This window comes from Coregonus clupeaformis, chromosome 10 (assembly GCF_020615455.1).
Source record: "Coregonus clupeaformis isolate EN_2021a chromosome 10, ASM2061545v1, whole genome shotgun sequence".
Taxonomy (NCBI): Eukaryota; Metazoa; Chordata; class Actinopteri; order Salmoniformes; family Salmonidae; genus Coregonus; species Coregonus clupeaformis.
Window position 1 is genome coordinate 64,374,909 of NC_059201.1, and position 16,177 is coordinate 64,391,085.

Below are 16,177 nucleotides of genomic sequence, written 5' to 3' on the forward strand. Positions count from 1 at the left end.
TCTCTCTCTCTCTCTCTCTCTTTCTCTCTCTCTCTCCATTCTTGTTTCTCTCCCCAGTGATGAACAGATTCCGGGGGCTCTGCTGGGCAAGAAGGACTTCTGGAGGAAGATGTTCAAGTCGCAGAGTGCCGCCAGCGACACAAGCAGCCAATCAGAGCAGGACACGTCAGAGTGCACCACCGCCCACTCGGGCACCACCACGGACCGACGCACCCGCTCGCGATCCCGACGTATCTCCCTGCGCAAGAAGCTCAAGCTGCCCATCGGTACGTGGCAGTGCCCCCCACAGTACCACAGTGCCACCCTGTGTCCATCTATGGAAACTACGATTCATTCTGGTGATGTCATCCTCTAAGTGTCAAATCCTGATCTCTCATTAACCAGGTTTCCATCTAACCTTTTTATGCGAGTAAAGTACATGTTAGACAAAACATTTCATGATAAGCCTGATGGAAACATACTTTTTTTCAGTAAACGTTACAAATGTCGACAAAACAAAATACGCTAGACAAGGTGGGATCTTTTTTTCAGTAAAATGAATTATGCGAGAAGTGTCGGTGGAAACGCTGATATAATAACCATCATGTCGAAGTAAACTTGGAGTCACACGATGACATGTGTGACATCCTCCCACTACGACTAGTCTGGAAAGCATATAGTTTATCAGGCTACAGATGAAATAAGTTATGATGAACTTCACAAGGTGGTGAAAGTGCACAGTGTTGAGCTTGATGCTCCTTTCCAATAAATATTGAGGGTCTTATTCTGGTGACATGATCATCGATGCTTGGCTGCCGTTTGACAAATAAAAATAATCTCGCTCTTTTGTCCATTATAATCTCATCATGTAGGCTATATGTGCGAGCACATGCCAATACCAGAGTGGGCACACTCGCTATATAACCCATTTAACTTGAATTTGTTATTCGGTACACAGGAATTTAACCGCAAAAGGTATTTTTATGCACTACATCATGATGCACAGCCTTTTATCTGGCTATTTGATGGAAACACATACAGTGCATTCGAAAAGTATTCAGACCTCTTTACTTTTCCCACATTTTGTTACGTTACAGCCTTATTCTAAAATGGAATAAATATATTTTTTTCCTCATCAATCGACACACATTACCCCAGAATGACAAAGCAAAAAACAGGTTTTAAGAAATGTTTACATATTTATTAAAAATAAAAAACAGAAATACCTTATTTACATAAGTATTCAGACCCTTTGCTATGAGACTCGAAATTGAGCTCAGGTGTATCCTGTTTCCATTTATAATCCTTATAAAGTCCACCTGTGGTAAATTCAATTGATTATACATGATTTGGAAAGGCACACACCTCTCTGTATAAGAGCAAAAACCAAGCCATGAGGTCAAAGGAATTGTCCTTAGAGCTCCGAGACAGGATTTTGTCGAGGCACAGATCTAGGGAAGGGTACCAAAACATTTCTGCAGCATTGAAGGTCCCCAAGAACACAGTGGCATCCATCATTCTTAAATGGAAGAAGTTTGGAACCACCAAGACTCGGCCAAACTGAGCAATCAGGGGAGAAGGGCCTTGGTCAGGGAGGTGACCAAGAACCTGATGGCCACTCTGACAGAGCTCCAGAGTTCCTCTGTGGAGATGGGAGAACCTTCCAGAAGTACAACCATCTCTGCAGCAGGCCTTCAGGCCTTTATGGTAGAGTGGCCAGACAGAAGCCACTCCTCAGTAAAAGGCACATGACAGCCCGCTTGGAGTTTGCCAAAAGGCACCTAAAGGACTTTCAGACTATGAGGAATAAGATTCTCTGGTCTGATGAAACCATGATTGAACTCTTTGGCCTGAATGCCAAGTGTCACGTCTGGAGGAAACCAGGCACCGCTCATCACCTGGCCAATAACATCCTACGGTGAAGCATAGTGGTGGCAGCATCATGCTGTGGGGATGTTTTTTAGTGGCAGGGACTTGGAGACTAGTCAGGATCGAGGGAAAGATGAACGTAGCCAAGTACAGAAAGATCCTTGATGAGTGCTCAGTACAATGACCCTAAGTACACAGCAAAGACAACGCAAGAGTGGCTTCGGGACAAGTCTCTGAATGTCCTTGAGTGGCCCAACCAGAGCCCAGACTTAAACCCGATCTAACATCTCTGGAGAGACCTGAAAACAGCTGTGCAGCGATGCTCCCCTTCCAACCTGACAGAGCTTGAGAGGATCTGTAGAGAAGAATGGGAGAAACTCCCCAAATACAGGTGTGCCAAACTTGTAGCGTCATACCTAAGAAGACCTGAGGCTGTAATCGCTGCTAAAGGTGCTTCAACAAAGTACTGAGTAAAGGGTCTGAATACTTATGTAAATGTGTATCATGAATGAGTCATTCTCTGTCTTAACTGGAGTGTAGTGATGAACTCATAGCTCCAGTATATGGGTTGTGTGTAGGCTAACATCATGTTTCTGTCGGCTAACATCATGTTTCTCTAGGCTAACATCATGCTTCTGTAGATTAACATCATGTTTTGTAGGCTAACATTATGTAACATCATGTTTCTGTAGGCTAACATCATGTTTCTGTAGGCTAACTTTGTGTTTCTGTAGGCTAACATCATGTTTCTGTAGGCTAACTTCATGTTTCTGTAGGCTAACATCATGTTTCTGTAGGCTAACTTTGTGTTTCTGTAGGCTAACATCATGTTTCTGTAGGCTAATTTCATGTTTCTGTAGGCTAACATCATGTTTCTGTAGGCTAACATCATGTTTCTGTAGGCTAACATCATGTTTATGTAGGCTAACATCATGTTTCTGTAGGCAACATCGTGTTTCTGTAGGCTAACATCATGTTTCCGTAGGCTAACATCATGTTTCTGTAGGCTAACTTCACGTGTCTGTAGACTAACATCATATTTCTGTAGGCAAACATCATGTTTCCGTAGGCTAACTTTGTGTTTCTGTAGGCTAACATAATGTATCTGTAGGCTAACTTCATGTCTCTGTAGGCTAATTTCTGTAGGCTAAAATCATGTTTTTGTAAGATAACTTCCTGTTTCTGTAGGCTAACTTCCTGTTTCTGTAGGCTAACATCATGTTTCTGTTGTACGGGTGATGAGTAGACAATTCATCTCTTTTTGGTCTTCTTTGTGTTCCTTTTGTCCCTAGCATGCCGTGGGACTGTTCACCTTCCAATTACCATCTCTGTCTTACGTATGTCTGTGTGTGTGTGTGCTTCACAGACCCTCTTTGTTTGTTGTGTAGAACTACTCCTATGTGCTCCATCATGTTTCTATAGGCTAACTTCGTGTTTCTGTAGGCTAACATCATGTTTCTGTAGGCTAACACATTTCTGTAAGCTAACATCATGTTTCTGTAGGCTAACTTTGTGTTTATGTAAGCTAACATAATGTCTCTGTAGGCTAAATTCATGTCTCTGTAGGCTAAATTCATGTTTCTGTAGGCTAACACGTTTCTGTAGGCTAACATCATGTTTCTGTAAGCTAACATCATGTTTCTGTAGGCTAACATCATGTTTCTGTAGGCTAACTTCCTGTTTCTGTAGGCTAACATCATGTTTCTGTAGGCTAACTTCCTGTTTCTGTAGGCTAACTTCCTGTTTCTGTAGGCTAACATCATGTTTCTGTTGTACGGGTGATGAGTAGACAATTCATCTCTTTTTGGTCTTCTTTGTGTTCCTTTTGTCCCTAGCATGCCGTGGGACTGTTCGCCTTCCAATTACCATCTCTGTCTTACGTATGTCTGTGTGTGTGTGTGCTTCACAGACCCTCTTTGTTTGTTGTGTAGAACTGCTCCTATGTGCCTTGTACTATGATCAAGTGTTTTATGCTATCCTGTCTGCATTTGTGTGGATTCACTTTTATTCGTGTTTATGGTTCTGTGTGTGCGTGTGTGTATTCAGTATGTGTTCTGCCTATATGTGTATGTGTCGATGTATAAGTGTGATGTTTACCCCCTCTGCACTCCTCTGTCCCTCCCTCCATCCATCCCTCCATTCCTCTGACTGGGGTGGGGTGGGGTGTGTTTGCAGGGAACTGGCTTAAGCGGTCATCTCTCTCTGGGCTGACCGACGGGGTTGAGGACTTGCTGGACATCAGCTCTGTGGACCGACTCTCCTTCATCCGCCAGAGCTCCAAGGTCAGGGGTCACCTACTGACCACAAGGGGCCTGTCTCTCACAACTGTTTACTTCAGTGCTCTTCAACCCTGTTCCTGGAGAACTACCCTCCTGTAGGTTTTCGCTCCAACCCCAGTTGTAACTAACCTGATTCAGTTTATCAACCAGCTAATTGTTAGAATCAGGTGTGCTAGATTAGGGTTGGAGTGAAAACTTACACGGTATCTCTCCAGGAACCTGGTCTACTTACCACCATGGGCTGATGTATAACCTTTTCTCACTACTGAGCTGAGCCCACCATGTGCTCTTGTATTGTAACTGGGCATTTTGATCATTTCTAAGGGATAGACAAGCAAATCTATTTAATGACAAAATGACTAGTTAGATCACAGCTTTGTGTTTCTTTTGTTTACAACTTGTTATTTCTGTTTATTTATTCATGACTTATTATTATAAGTTATTTATCTTTTAAATGCTACATATAATTTTTTCTACTGCCGGTGGTGTTGACAGTCTTTTCTCTGTCTCTGCCTGCAGGTGAAGTTCACCAGCAACGTGAAGCTGTCGGAGGGTGGCGGGGGAGCGGGGGGCGTGGAGTACGGCCGGGACGAGGAGGAGAATTTCTTCAAGCGGCTCGGTAAATGGCGGTCTGGCAGGCGGAACCCATCCAAGCTTCACCACACAGAAGAGAAAGATGGTAGACCCCCGGGGTGTCCCCTATCACCCCCCCCCGCCCGCTCGCCCGCTCGCTCCCTCACCCCGCCCGCCGCTCTGTGTGTGTGTGCCTGACTGTCCTGTCCCGTCCGTAGTCTGTCCGTGGTCTGTCCGTTGGTCTGCCCTGTGCGTCCAGTGCTCTGTCCTCTCTCTGCCGCCATCTTTCATGCCAGTGGTGTTTGTGTGTATTTGTCAGCCACTGCCTGTGCAAGCCTCAGGCAGATTGAGGGGGGGAGACCCCTAGCCCCATACATGATGCCCTAGACTCATACATGATGCCCTAGACTCATACATTATGCCCTAGACTCATACATGATGCCCTAGTCTCATACATGATGCTCTAGCCCCATACCTGATGCCCTAGACTCATACATGATGCCCTAGACTCATACATTATGCCCTAGACTCATACATGATGCCCTAGACTCATACATGATGCTCTAGCCCCATACCTGATGCCCTAGACTCATACATGATGCCCTAGACTCATACATGATGCCCTAGACTCATACATGATGCCCTAGATTCATACATTATGCCCTAGCCCCATACATGATGCCCTAGCCCCATACATTATGCCCTAGACGCATACATGATGCCCTAGATTCATACATGATGCCCTAGACTCATACATGATGCCCTAGACTCATTCATGATGCCCTAGCAAGGGGCAATCTCCAGAAGTAATATTAACCATCAGCTTTTCAAGCAAATGCCCATTGAACTTCAGTCATGTCTTTTAGCTCACTGGACAGTCCCTTGTCACCTCTGCCCAGTGCCCACACCTACAGTCCTTTATTGTCCCACTGTATTATCCCCCATTAGGTGTTTTTTTGTCCCCGGGGTCTGTTCCATCCCTGTTTAATGGCAGCCATGTCGAACTCTTCTCCTGGCTAGAGGACGCTCCATGGTCCTGCTTACCCGGCGCAATCTAGCCACATACGGATACCTCCATGTCCTCCAATGTCCCCATGGACATGAGAGACAGGTAGAGGGACAGGGAGAAGGAGGGAGAGAGGGACAAGAAAGGTAGAGGGACAGAGAAGAGGAGAGGGGGGTAGAGAGGGGGACTTTACACTTTACATGTGTGGCGCATGATGCTGTAACTGTTGTCATACAGTATGTCTTCGTTGAACCACTTATCTCATTATGGATAGAAATAAAGTCATCATATTTGTTTAATGTTCCACATTTCTTAGCTCAATGACCGTGTGTCCAGCTTTCTCTCCAGCTTCATTTGTTGAGTGGCTCGATGGTGCTTTCCATTCAATGGATTCAGACATTACCTAGTCATGCAATGTTCTATGGGCAGCCTGTTCTCTCGTTCTTTTGTGTGATCATGTTGCTATATGGGTGTGTCATTCATGCCAGCACTCGCAAAGATAATGCCCAGAGCCCTGAGTTTTTCCTGGTTAGATCACATGGTCAGAAAAACCTCCAGGCTCTAGTTATGCTGTAGAATAGAGGTCCAGGCCCAGATGGCCCTAGTCTGCCCTACTCACCTCTTGTCTCTGTTACTGCTGTCTCTGTCTCTATCTATATCTCTCTTCTCCCCCTATCACTCCCTCCCCCTCCCCCTCTCTCTCTCTCTCTCTCTCTCTCTCTCTCTCTCTCTCTCTCTCTCTCTCTCTCTCTCTCTCTCTCTCTCTCTCTCTGTTATCCTCCTATCCCTCCCTCCCTCCTTCCCCTCTTCCTCCCCCTCTCTATCTATCTATCTATCTATCTATCTATCTATCTATCTATCTATCTATCTATCTATCTATCTATCTATCTATCTATCTATCTATCTATCTATCTATCTATCTATCTATCTATCTATCTATCTATCTATCTATCTATCTATCTATCTATCATCTATCTATCTATCTATCTATCTATCTATCTATCTATCTCTGTTCTCGCCCTATCCCTCCCTCCCTCCCCTCATCCCCTCTTCCTCTCCCCTCTCTCTCTCCTCCTCCCCTCCCCTCCCCCTCCTTCCCACCCCTCCCTCTCCTCTACCCTTCCCCATCCTTCCCATACCTCATCTCCGCTCCCCCTCTCTCTCCCTCTCCTCTACCCTTCCCCATCCTTCCCATACCTCATCTCCCCTCCCCCTCTCTCTCCCCCTCCCGCTCCCTTCCTCCTCCACCAGGCCCACAGGGGTTCCAGGAGCGCCTGGCAGCCAGCCAGGAGGCCATGAAGAACAAGAACGTGGTGAACCTGGGCGCCATCCGCCAGGGCATGAAACGCTTCCAGTTCCTGTTGAACTGCTGCGAGCCCGGCACCATCCCCGACGCATCCATCCTGGCTGCTGCGCTCGACCTGGTCAGTTATACTGTAGTCTCAGGCTGGAGTTCAATGAAACCGGTCATATGAATGTTTACACAGTGTCTTTGTTTAATTCAGTGTTTTTCAATCCTGTCCTCTGGATTCCCCACCCTTAACACATATTTCATCTGATCCAATACTAGCACATCTGATTCAATGAATCAATGATCAATCAACTGCTGTATACTCCTGTGAGGGGAGTCTGCCATGTAGCAATAGGCAGTTCTTATTAGACTCAACCGTTCTGGAATGTTATTTGACAGAGGGAAAAATTTGTAAATATTGCAATATGGGATTGATTGAATTGAGCTTTCAGTGATCTGACAGGACATTATTGTACATCCTGGTGTCCGACAGGAAGCTCCCGTGGTTGCCAGAGCCTCCCTGTTCCTGGAGTGCGCCCGCTTCGTCCACCGCTGTAACCGTGGCAACTGGCCCGAGTGGATGAAGGGTCACCACGTGAACATCACCAAGCGGGGTCTGTCTCGGGGACGCTCGCCCGTGGTGGGCAACAAGAGGAACCAGAAGCTCCAGTGGAACGCAGCCAAGCACTTCTGTCAATGGGGAGATGTGAGTGACTGTCTGATGGGATGACCAACTATCAAATTATTCTACTGACCGAAATTGTATATGAAGACAGGCGCTAATAGTGTGTGTGTGTGCGTGCGTGCGTGTGTGTGTGGCTCTGCGTGTGTGTGTGGCTCTGCGTGTGTGTGTGGCTGTGTGTGTGGCTCTGCGTGCATGTGTGTGTGTGTGGCTGTGTGTGTGGTCTTCCTCTCCCAGGCCATTGGTACACGTCTCAGTGAGTTGTGCCACTCAGACAGCGAGAGTCCTGCCAACATCCTGGGTTTCATCTACGACGAGGAGACCAAGCGAAGGATGAGAAAGGAGGACGAGGAGGAGGACTACTTAGACGACAGTAAGCCATAGAAAAGGAAAACTTCACCTTATAGGGAAATATAGTTCACAGAAATATCTTGTTAATTTGTATTTTGAGTAAACTATCCCTTAAAAAAAAAAAAGGCAGTTAACCCCCTGAAGTTGATGTCTGCACCCCCACGGAAATCTAATTAGCATAATACACAAATCCCCATAAAGATCTGTGAGTTTAAGCTAGAGATATCAGGTTTATTGCATCAATCCACCGCATCCGCCGATGTCGCACTTCCGCATCTGCGGTGAAAGGTGACAGAGCTAGAGCGGTGTTTGTCAGACCATGAGACATCCCGAAAATCAGTCTTCTCACAAATTCGTCTATAGCGTCCAAACAGGTTGGCCCCTCTATGGAAAGATGAGACTCTCACGAGCACACTGGTGTTCTCCATTTTGCTCTACGACCCCTACAAGCGTCTTTGGACTCGTCTAAAGTCGGCATAGCCAACTTCTGTCTGTAGCGTCCGAACGGTTTGGTCTACACACTAATATGACCCCTCTTAGACTCTTATGGGTTAAGCCAAATTTTGACCCAAAATATCCGTCCCCAGATACAGTCAACCCAACAAAATGCGGCTGTCCTTTCGCTCTCAAGATGGCCGCCTGCCAGTTGCTGCTGGAGATCACCACGTTCCTCAGAGAGACATTCCCCTGCCTCCCCCGGCCACGCACAGAGCCCCAAGTGGTCAGTAGGAGAACTTCACTTACTTGACACTCACTCACTCCTCTCATCTAATGCAATCATATCCCTATAAATCAATTGGTGAGTGTGTGTGTGTGTTCGCGCATATTTGTGTCTGTACGTGTGTGTGTGTGTGCGTGTCTGTGTGTGTCTGTCTGTTCGTATGTGTGTGTCCGTGTGTGTGTGTCTGTGTGTGTGTGTGTATGTCTATCCGTGTGTGTGTGTGTGTGTCTGTGTTGTGTGTGTTTGTAGGATTTGGAGAGCTGTCGATTGAGGCTGGACCCTGAGCTGAGTCACCACCGCTATGAGAGGAAGATCAGCTTCGCCGGTATCCTAGACGACGAGGACGGCCACGACTCACTGAACAGCAGCAGCCACACGCTCAAGTCTGACACGGCCTGCGACGACAAGAAGGCCCAGGAGCCTCTGGGTAATTGAGTTCTGCTGGGTCATGATGGTCCCTGTCAGATGAAAACCTCTTATCTCTAAAACAGAAACTTTTCAGGAAATGGAAAAAAACTGCCATATTTTCCCATTAAGAAACATACAATTATGAAACTTCAAAGCTATTCAGATTACATGTTCTTGGGGGGAAAATGCTATTCTACACATTTTGTCATGTTGCTGTTTTAAAGCTAATTTCCTGCAATTCTACACATTTTGTTATCATATGCTATCTGGGGGGCCCCCAACCTCCAGAGTGCCCACAACCTCCCCCCAACCCCAACAAATTGGTTGTGGGCCCCCTGTAGGTCTGGGGCCCCAAGTCACAAGCCCTGTGTGTCCGTTCAGTAATCCGGCCCTGTATGTGTGTGCCTTGTATAAAGTGTTGCCAAGATGTTTTATACCCAGTCTATGGGTAGCATGGGACTTCATAAACCAAGTGAGATTGGGAACTAACCTTTTGAATTCACCCCACCCCCCCACCCCTGTCGGTCCAGCTCCCATCAGGAAGAGTCGTATCGGGGGCTCTCGCCTGCTGCAGATCAAGGGGGCTAGGAGTTTCAGGGTGAAGAAGGGGGGCTCGCTGTCCTCCATCCGCCGGGCCGGCAGCCTGAAGAGCACCAAGATGTCCCGCCAGGACTCAGAGTCAGAGAACGAGGAGGGACTGCTGTCCCAGAGCAGGGACACTGTCACTGACATAGGTAACAACACACTAACCACTGATCTCGGATCAGATTCCCAACCCCACATCCTAACCTTGACCATTAGGTGGGTGAATAAGATCTGATGACAACTTCTACTGCCACCCATACACAGACGTAGGCACCCTATACCCGACATAGTGCACTACTTTTGTCCAGAGCCCTATGGAGCCCTATTGACCTACTACTCAGTCATAGTAGTCACCTGTCATTCAGACGTAGACAACAACTCTATATCAAAATGTAATGTATAGCATTCATTGTCATCTGTCCCGTTTGGGTAGTTAACTCAATGATGAACTATGTTTGTTTGTTTGGGAGACGCAAAATAACGGATTTCCACAAGGAGAGTCTGTGAAGTAAACTGATACAGGATCGTTGTGTGTGTGTGTGACATCACAGGAAGTCCATGGAGCACCAGTGAACCCAGTATTGAGCCTGAGGGTTCAGGAGGCGGCGCAGAGGACAACTACCACAGTAACATGTCCTGGCTACATGTAGGTGCTGCGCGTGTGTGTGTGTGTGTGTGTGTGCGCGTACTTGTACGTGCGTACCTATATGCGTGCATTCAACTTAGCATACTCGTTTGTGTACTGTACAGAGCATGTGTGTGCGATGCATTCACCTGACCACACATGCTATAAAGCTAGCACATTTCCCTCATCAACCCCATTCATCCTGTCTAGTCTAACTGTTGCTCCCTCTGTTATCTTCCTCTGTAGATCATGATTCTGCTGTGCAACCAGCAGAGTTTCATCTGTACCCACGTGGAGTTCTGCCACCCACGCTGCTACCAGCACCACAGCCGCTCCTGTGCCCGCCTGGTGCGCGCCATCAAGCTGCTCTATGGGGAGACAGTGGACAGCCTGAGAGAAGACAGTGCAGGGAACATCAGTAGCCGGTCCAAGAAAAACAAGGAGGTGGGTGCAGAGTGGAGTGGATTGAAATGTATTGAAGTGATGTGAAGTGGAGTGGATTGAAATATATTGAAATGATGTGAAGTGGAGTGGATTGAAATGTATTGAAGTGATGTGATGTGATGTGATGTGATGTGATGTGATGTGATGTGGAGCGGTTTGATGATACTGTAACTAAAGTGTCTTCCTTTCTTTGTGTCTCCAGTGTTCAGACAAGTCATGTCTGAGGACCCCGTCCATGAAGAGACGCCCCAAAGACTCCAACACAGAGGGCAAGAAGGACACGGGCATGCTCAAGTATATCCGCAACCAGGTGCCCACCTACAGCCCTCATGCCAACGCATGCCCTAATAGCCATAGCATGTGCCAGAGCGTCTGTCTGTTTGTCTGTCCGTCCGTCAGCCTGTCTGTCTGTCCGTCAGCTTGTCTGTCTGTCTGTCCGTCAGCTTGTCTGTCTGTCTGGTCGTCAGCCTGTCTGTCTGTCTGTCTGTCTGTCCATCAACCTGTCTGTCTGTCTGTCTGTCCGTCAGCCTGTCTGTCCGTCCGTCAGCCTGTCTGAAGCAGCGTGTCAACAGATGCCACTGTGTCGCAAACATGCTTGTTTATCTAGAGCAAGATGCCAACCACATGCCAAGATGCCCTCACCCCACGCCCACACGCTTCTGCCCACTCAAACACATAATCTCTAACTCTACCTCTGAAGTAGTATGCTAACTAGCTAGCGGCCCTCTCAGCCCACTCAAATATATTGCAGTACCGTGCAATATCATACTAATACAAGCTATAGGCCTACAGCAGCAATGGTATCTCCACTAGCATGCTAATGCTAACCCTGGCTGTCTGTGGTCTATGGCCTTTCCCTTCAGGTGATGAGCCTGTCCCTAGCATGCTATACAAGCTATATGCCCACACTAGCAATGCTGTCAGATCTCCACTAGCATGCTAATGCTAACCCTTGCTTGCTGTGACCTCTCCCCTCAGGTGATGAGCCTGTCCCCGGCTCCTCTGTCACTGCTGATCAAGGCGGCGCCCATCCTGACAGAGGACATGTACGCGGACGTCCAGCCTGCAGCCTGGGAGCTCCTGCTGAGTGTGGACGAGCATATGGCTGCCGCTGCAGGTGACTACAGAGAACTGTGGGTGACTGTCATGGATAGCAGGGTTTCTGTTCTAAAAAGTCCCCTTTAATGTCTGTAGACTAGAGCCACAAGTTTTTCCAAGTCTATTCTGGTGAGATATTCTGGGCTCCACTCCAAACTCTGAAGCTGCGCTCACTTTTAGAATAGGAATAGAGTTTAAAATGTAGTATCTTTCTTTGTCCCACCATCTTTCTGTCTCCCTACTCTCTCTCTATATCTCTCTTTCTCCCTCTCTTTCGCCCTCTCTCTGTCCATCCCCCCTTCTCTCTCACCCTGCCTCCCTTTACCCCTCTCTCTCTAACCCCCCCTCCTCTCCCCCCTCCCCAGCTGCCATGTTCTTGCTGTGTGCGGTGAAGGTGCCCGACGCGGTGACGGAGATGATGATGGCTGAGTTCCAGCACGCTGAGGTGAGCCAGCGCATCAACTCGGTGTTCAAGTTCTACACGCTGTGGCGCTTCCGCTACCAGGTGTGGCCGCGCATGGAAGAGGGTGCCCAGCAGATCTTCAAGGTACAGTAGAACCGCAGCCTCTACTAAAACAACTGTTAGTCAAAATGAGGAGTTGACAACGGGTGTCCCCCAAGGTTCTATTCTAAGTCCTGTGGCTTTTAATTATTTACATAAATGATATTGACTCTAAAGTTTAGGCCTCTTGCTAAGTCTCTTGCTTTGTTGAATCATTTGCTCATGAACTAATCCTCTATATAATCATCCATATTTTAGATCCCTCCGCCCAGCATCAACTTCACCCTGCCCTCACCTATCCTGGGCATGCCCTGTGTGCCCATGTTCGACCCGCCCTGGGTACCCTCCAACACTGGCAGCGTCCAAGACCCAATCAACGAGGACAACTCTGTAAGTCCCGCCCCTGCTGCCTGGGTTACTGTCCAATCGGCAGTTACTTAAAGAATTTACAATGAGCCTAGTGGTTGACCAATTTTTGCTATAATCCAAAGTTTCTGCCATTTTAATTTTGCATGTATATTGAATTACATGGACATAACACTATTAATTGAATTGGTATGTGGAGTTGCATCTTTTTTACTGACCTTACTAATTAGCCCATTATGCTACAACTGTTATAGTAACACTTTGTACTGTTATACCAGTGTATTTATTCCCTGTGTTCGCTATGGCACCAAGAAATGAGCTTTAGAGGACTGATAGCACAAGTCTCCTTACAAAGTTCACAAACAGTACAATATTATGCTACTAAATTGATAGTCGGCCATGACACTTTCTGGCTTCATTTCTTGGTGTTGCTATGCTTTTTTTTTTGTCTAGCATGAAAACCCCAAAACGATGTATTCAGATCACTTGTCATTTGATACTAGATCAGCTCTAGACTGGTCATTGTACTGTCTTGAGTACAATAGTCCTGTCTGTTATTTATCTATCTATCAATTGTCTTTGTTTTTAGTTCCCCACATTTATTCAATCAGTCTATTCCATAGTAAGTTGTTATTTATGTACGGATGCTTGTTTGGGTGCATCATGGGAAACTGAGTTCATCTTTGATGACTGAATGAGACAAAATTCAGAGCGATATCTGTCCATTCCCAGCGGGCAAAAGTTTGGCACATGGGGTCTTAATAATGTAATGTTCTCATTGTAAACTGGTTGAGAAGACGTCAGATAACGAGATTACAACCAACTGGTCTCTGTTACAACCAGGTAAAAACATATTTTTCATGACGAAATGAATGCATCCTCAGAAAGACGTTATATTTTGATTGATATCTGGTCAGATAACCTGATTCCAACCAGATAAAGATGTATTTTTCTGGTTGCAAATAAGAGTTCAACACAATGTCCATTATACAACCAGTATACAACCGGACCATGCATGACGTCATTGAAAGACGTCATAACGACGTCATTGCAACCAGTTTTGCCTGCTGGGTTGTCTGACTCTCCCCAAACATTAAGACCTAGGGGGAGGTGCTATACTAGGGGACCTCATACGGGCCATTCTGGATACATGCATCTTATACAAGCCACTCCACGTTTTATGTACTGTAATGTCCGGCCTTCTTTTGGGAAAGCTGCATGCATTGGTCATTTTGCATGGATATACAATGCATGGCTAATGACGGCCATTTTGTAATTGTTCAAACGTCAACATTTTCACGTCACTCTGTCAAACATCCACTGTGATATCTCTGTTGGTGCCGGTAAGAATGTTCAAATGAGCTTTTGCACTGGATATACTCTCCTGATGGATTCTCTTGTGAGTCAAAATACGTTTGCATATAGTACGTTTCACTGACAACTATTTACATTAGTAAATAATTGATACCTGAGCATGGTGTAGTTGATATAGGGTTGCAAAATTTTGTTAACTTTCCCAAAATTCCCATGATTCCGGCTTTTTCCCTCATGATTCCGGATATTTACAATTTGGGAAAGTTACCGTATTTTACAACCCTAATCTGTCAATGTTTCCAGTCGTATCCAGAGAATATAACGGCATGTGTCATCCATATATAACTGTCAGGAAGAGACAAATAGTTGACATTACCAAATGTTCACCGGACGCCAGTATTGTAATTGTACTACATACAGGACCCCCTGAGAATGAACCTATCCCACAGTCCCCTTCCCTGAGCCTCTATGTGTTATATCTCCCACCCCATACACACGGCCAACACACACACACACACACACACACACACACACACACACACACACCACCTCACCCCACGCCTATCCCACATGCGCACTCCACTCCTCCACACACAACCACACGCCTTTCCACACACATACACACGCACACACACACACACACACACACACACACCACCTCTTACAGAAATCCTTCTCGGCGCGGGCCGTGTCGCGCTCCCACCAGCGTGCCGAGCACATCCTGAAGAACCTGCAGCAGGAGGAGGAGAAGCGGCGTCTTGGGCGCGAGGCCAGCATCATCACAGCCATCCCCGTGGCCCAGGAGGCCTGCTACGAACCCACCTGCAGCCCTCCGCCCGAGCAGGAGGAGGAAGGTGGGTGGGACGGACATGGAGCGCTGGAGACATCTCTCTTTTTTCATTTGTTATTCATTTTAGGTGTTAATGCAAGTGATAAAGCCCCTGTCCCATTCAGGAAACCACTGATTCTGATGTATTTTGGAGAAGCACTAACTGAACTGAACATCTAAGAATAACCCTAGAACCTATGTATTTAGGTTTTCTGAGGGGGCTTTACCCCTCTTCAAAAATGACAAAAACGACAAGTTAGCTGAACCTCTACTGTTGCCTACACCCCAGATAACAACACTACCATCGAGTCCACAACTACAGTGCTTAGTTGCAATACACCTTGACTAATGGTGTAATACACCTTGAATAATGCAGTCAGTCAGCCAGCCACTGGTAGTTTCATGTTGCGACTGACTCTGAACCCTCTCCTCCCCGCCAGCAGAAGAAGTGGTCAACCTGGCGTCCCGCCGCATGTCCGTCACTCCGTCCTGCACCTCCAGTAACTCTCACAGGAACTACTCCTTCCGCCGCGGCTCCGTGTGGTCAGTCCGCTCCGTGGTCAGCACCGAGGGTAAGACTGCGTTACCGTGGCAACCACTCACCGCCCACTCGCTTGTAGAGGTCATGTCCCAGTGTCCATACTAGGATCCCACATAGAATGCATGGCTAGTACATTGCTTCATTCTAAGTGGCATGTTAGTATACTGTAGATATCGGAACAGCCAGTTTTTTTGTATTTTTAGTCCTGGTCAGATTCAAGTCACATGGTGAGGAATGGAGAAAAAAAAATTCCTCACCTAATAATATCTGATAAAAGCGAGATGATAAAATCATGCCTTGACAGAGCTTGTACATATGGTAACCTTCACCTTCCTAACTGCAGTAGAATAAGGTGGTAGTGACTCATGGGTTGTTCTTGTCTACTAGATGAGGAGAACACTACGGAGCACACACCCACTCATCACATGCTGCAGCCCCCCCAGGCCGTCTTCCCAGCATGCATCTGTGCTGCCGTCTTACCCATAGTGCACCTGATGGAGGATGGGGAGGTGCGAGAGGACGGCGTGGCAGGTGGGTGGCATCGCGCAACACAACCTGTCATGTACTGTACTAGAGGGAGGGAGGGAGGGAGGGAGGGAGGGGTAGAGGATGAGAATAGAATACATTCTGTTCAGGGTGAGATCAGTAACCTGTAGATACATTCTGTTCAGGGTGAGATCAGTAACCTGTAGATACATTCTGTACAGGGTGAGA

At 46.9% G+C, this 16,177-nt stretch overlaps 1 protein-coding gene across 1 annotated transcript in view; it reads left to right on the forward strand.

Annotated features, from left to right (window-relative positions):
* The window catches only part of LOC121574679 (protein unc-80 homolog), a 59,634-nt gene that overhangs the window by 28,922 nt on the left and 14,535 nt on the right, over positions 1-16,177 (forward strand). The window contains exons 20-37 of the mRNA XM_045223341.1: positions 58-266; positions 4,024-4,130; positions 4,647-4,806; positions 6,958-7,130; positions 7,491-7,703; positions 7,917-8,052; positions 8,618-8,751; positions 9,001-9,178; positions 9,690-9,893; positions 10,296-10,390; positions 10,616-10,813; positions 11,016-11,123; positions 11,792-11,930; positions 12,277-12,458; positions 12,672-12,803; positions 14,761-14,947; positions 15,363-15,494; positions 15,851-16,008. Coding sequence (XP_045079276.1) covers positions 58-266; positions 4,024-4,130; positions 4,647-4,806; positions 6,958-7,130; positions 7,491-7,703; positions 7,917-8,052; positions 8,618-8,751; positions 9,001-9,178; positions 9,690-9,893; positions 10,296-10,390; positions 10,616-10,813; positions 11,016-11,123; positions 11,792-11,930; positions 12,277-12,458; positions 12,672-12,803; positions 14,761-14,947; positions 15,363-15,494; positions 15,851-16,008 — 2,845 coding nt within the window. The remainder of the gene's footprint in view (positions 1-57; positions 267-4,023; positions 4,131-4,646; positions 4,807-6,957; positions 7,131-7,490; positions 7,704-7,916; positions 8,053-8,617; positions 8,752-9,000; positions 9,179-9,689; positions 9,894-10,295; positions 10,391-10,615; positions 10,814-11,015; positions 11,124-11,791; positions 11,931-12,276; positions 12,459-12,671; positions 12,804-14,760; positions 14,948-15,362; positions 15,495-15,850; positions 16,009-16,177) is intronic.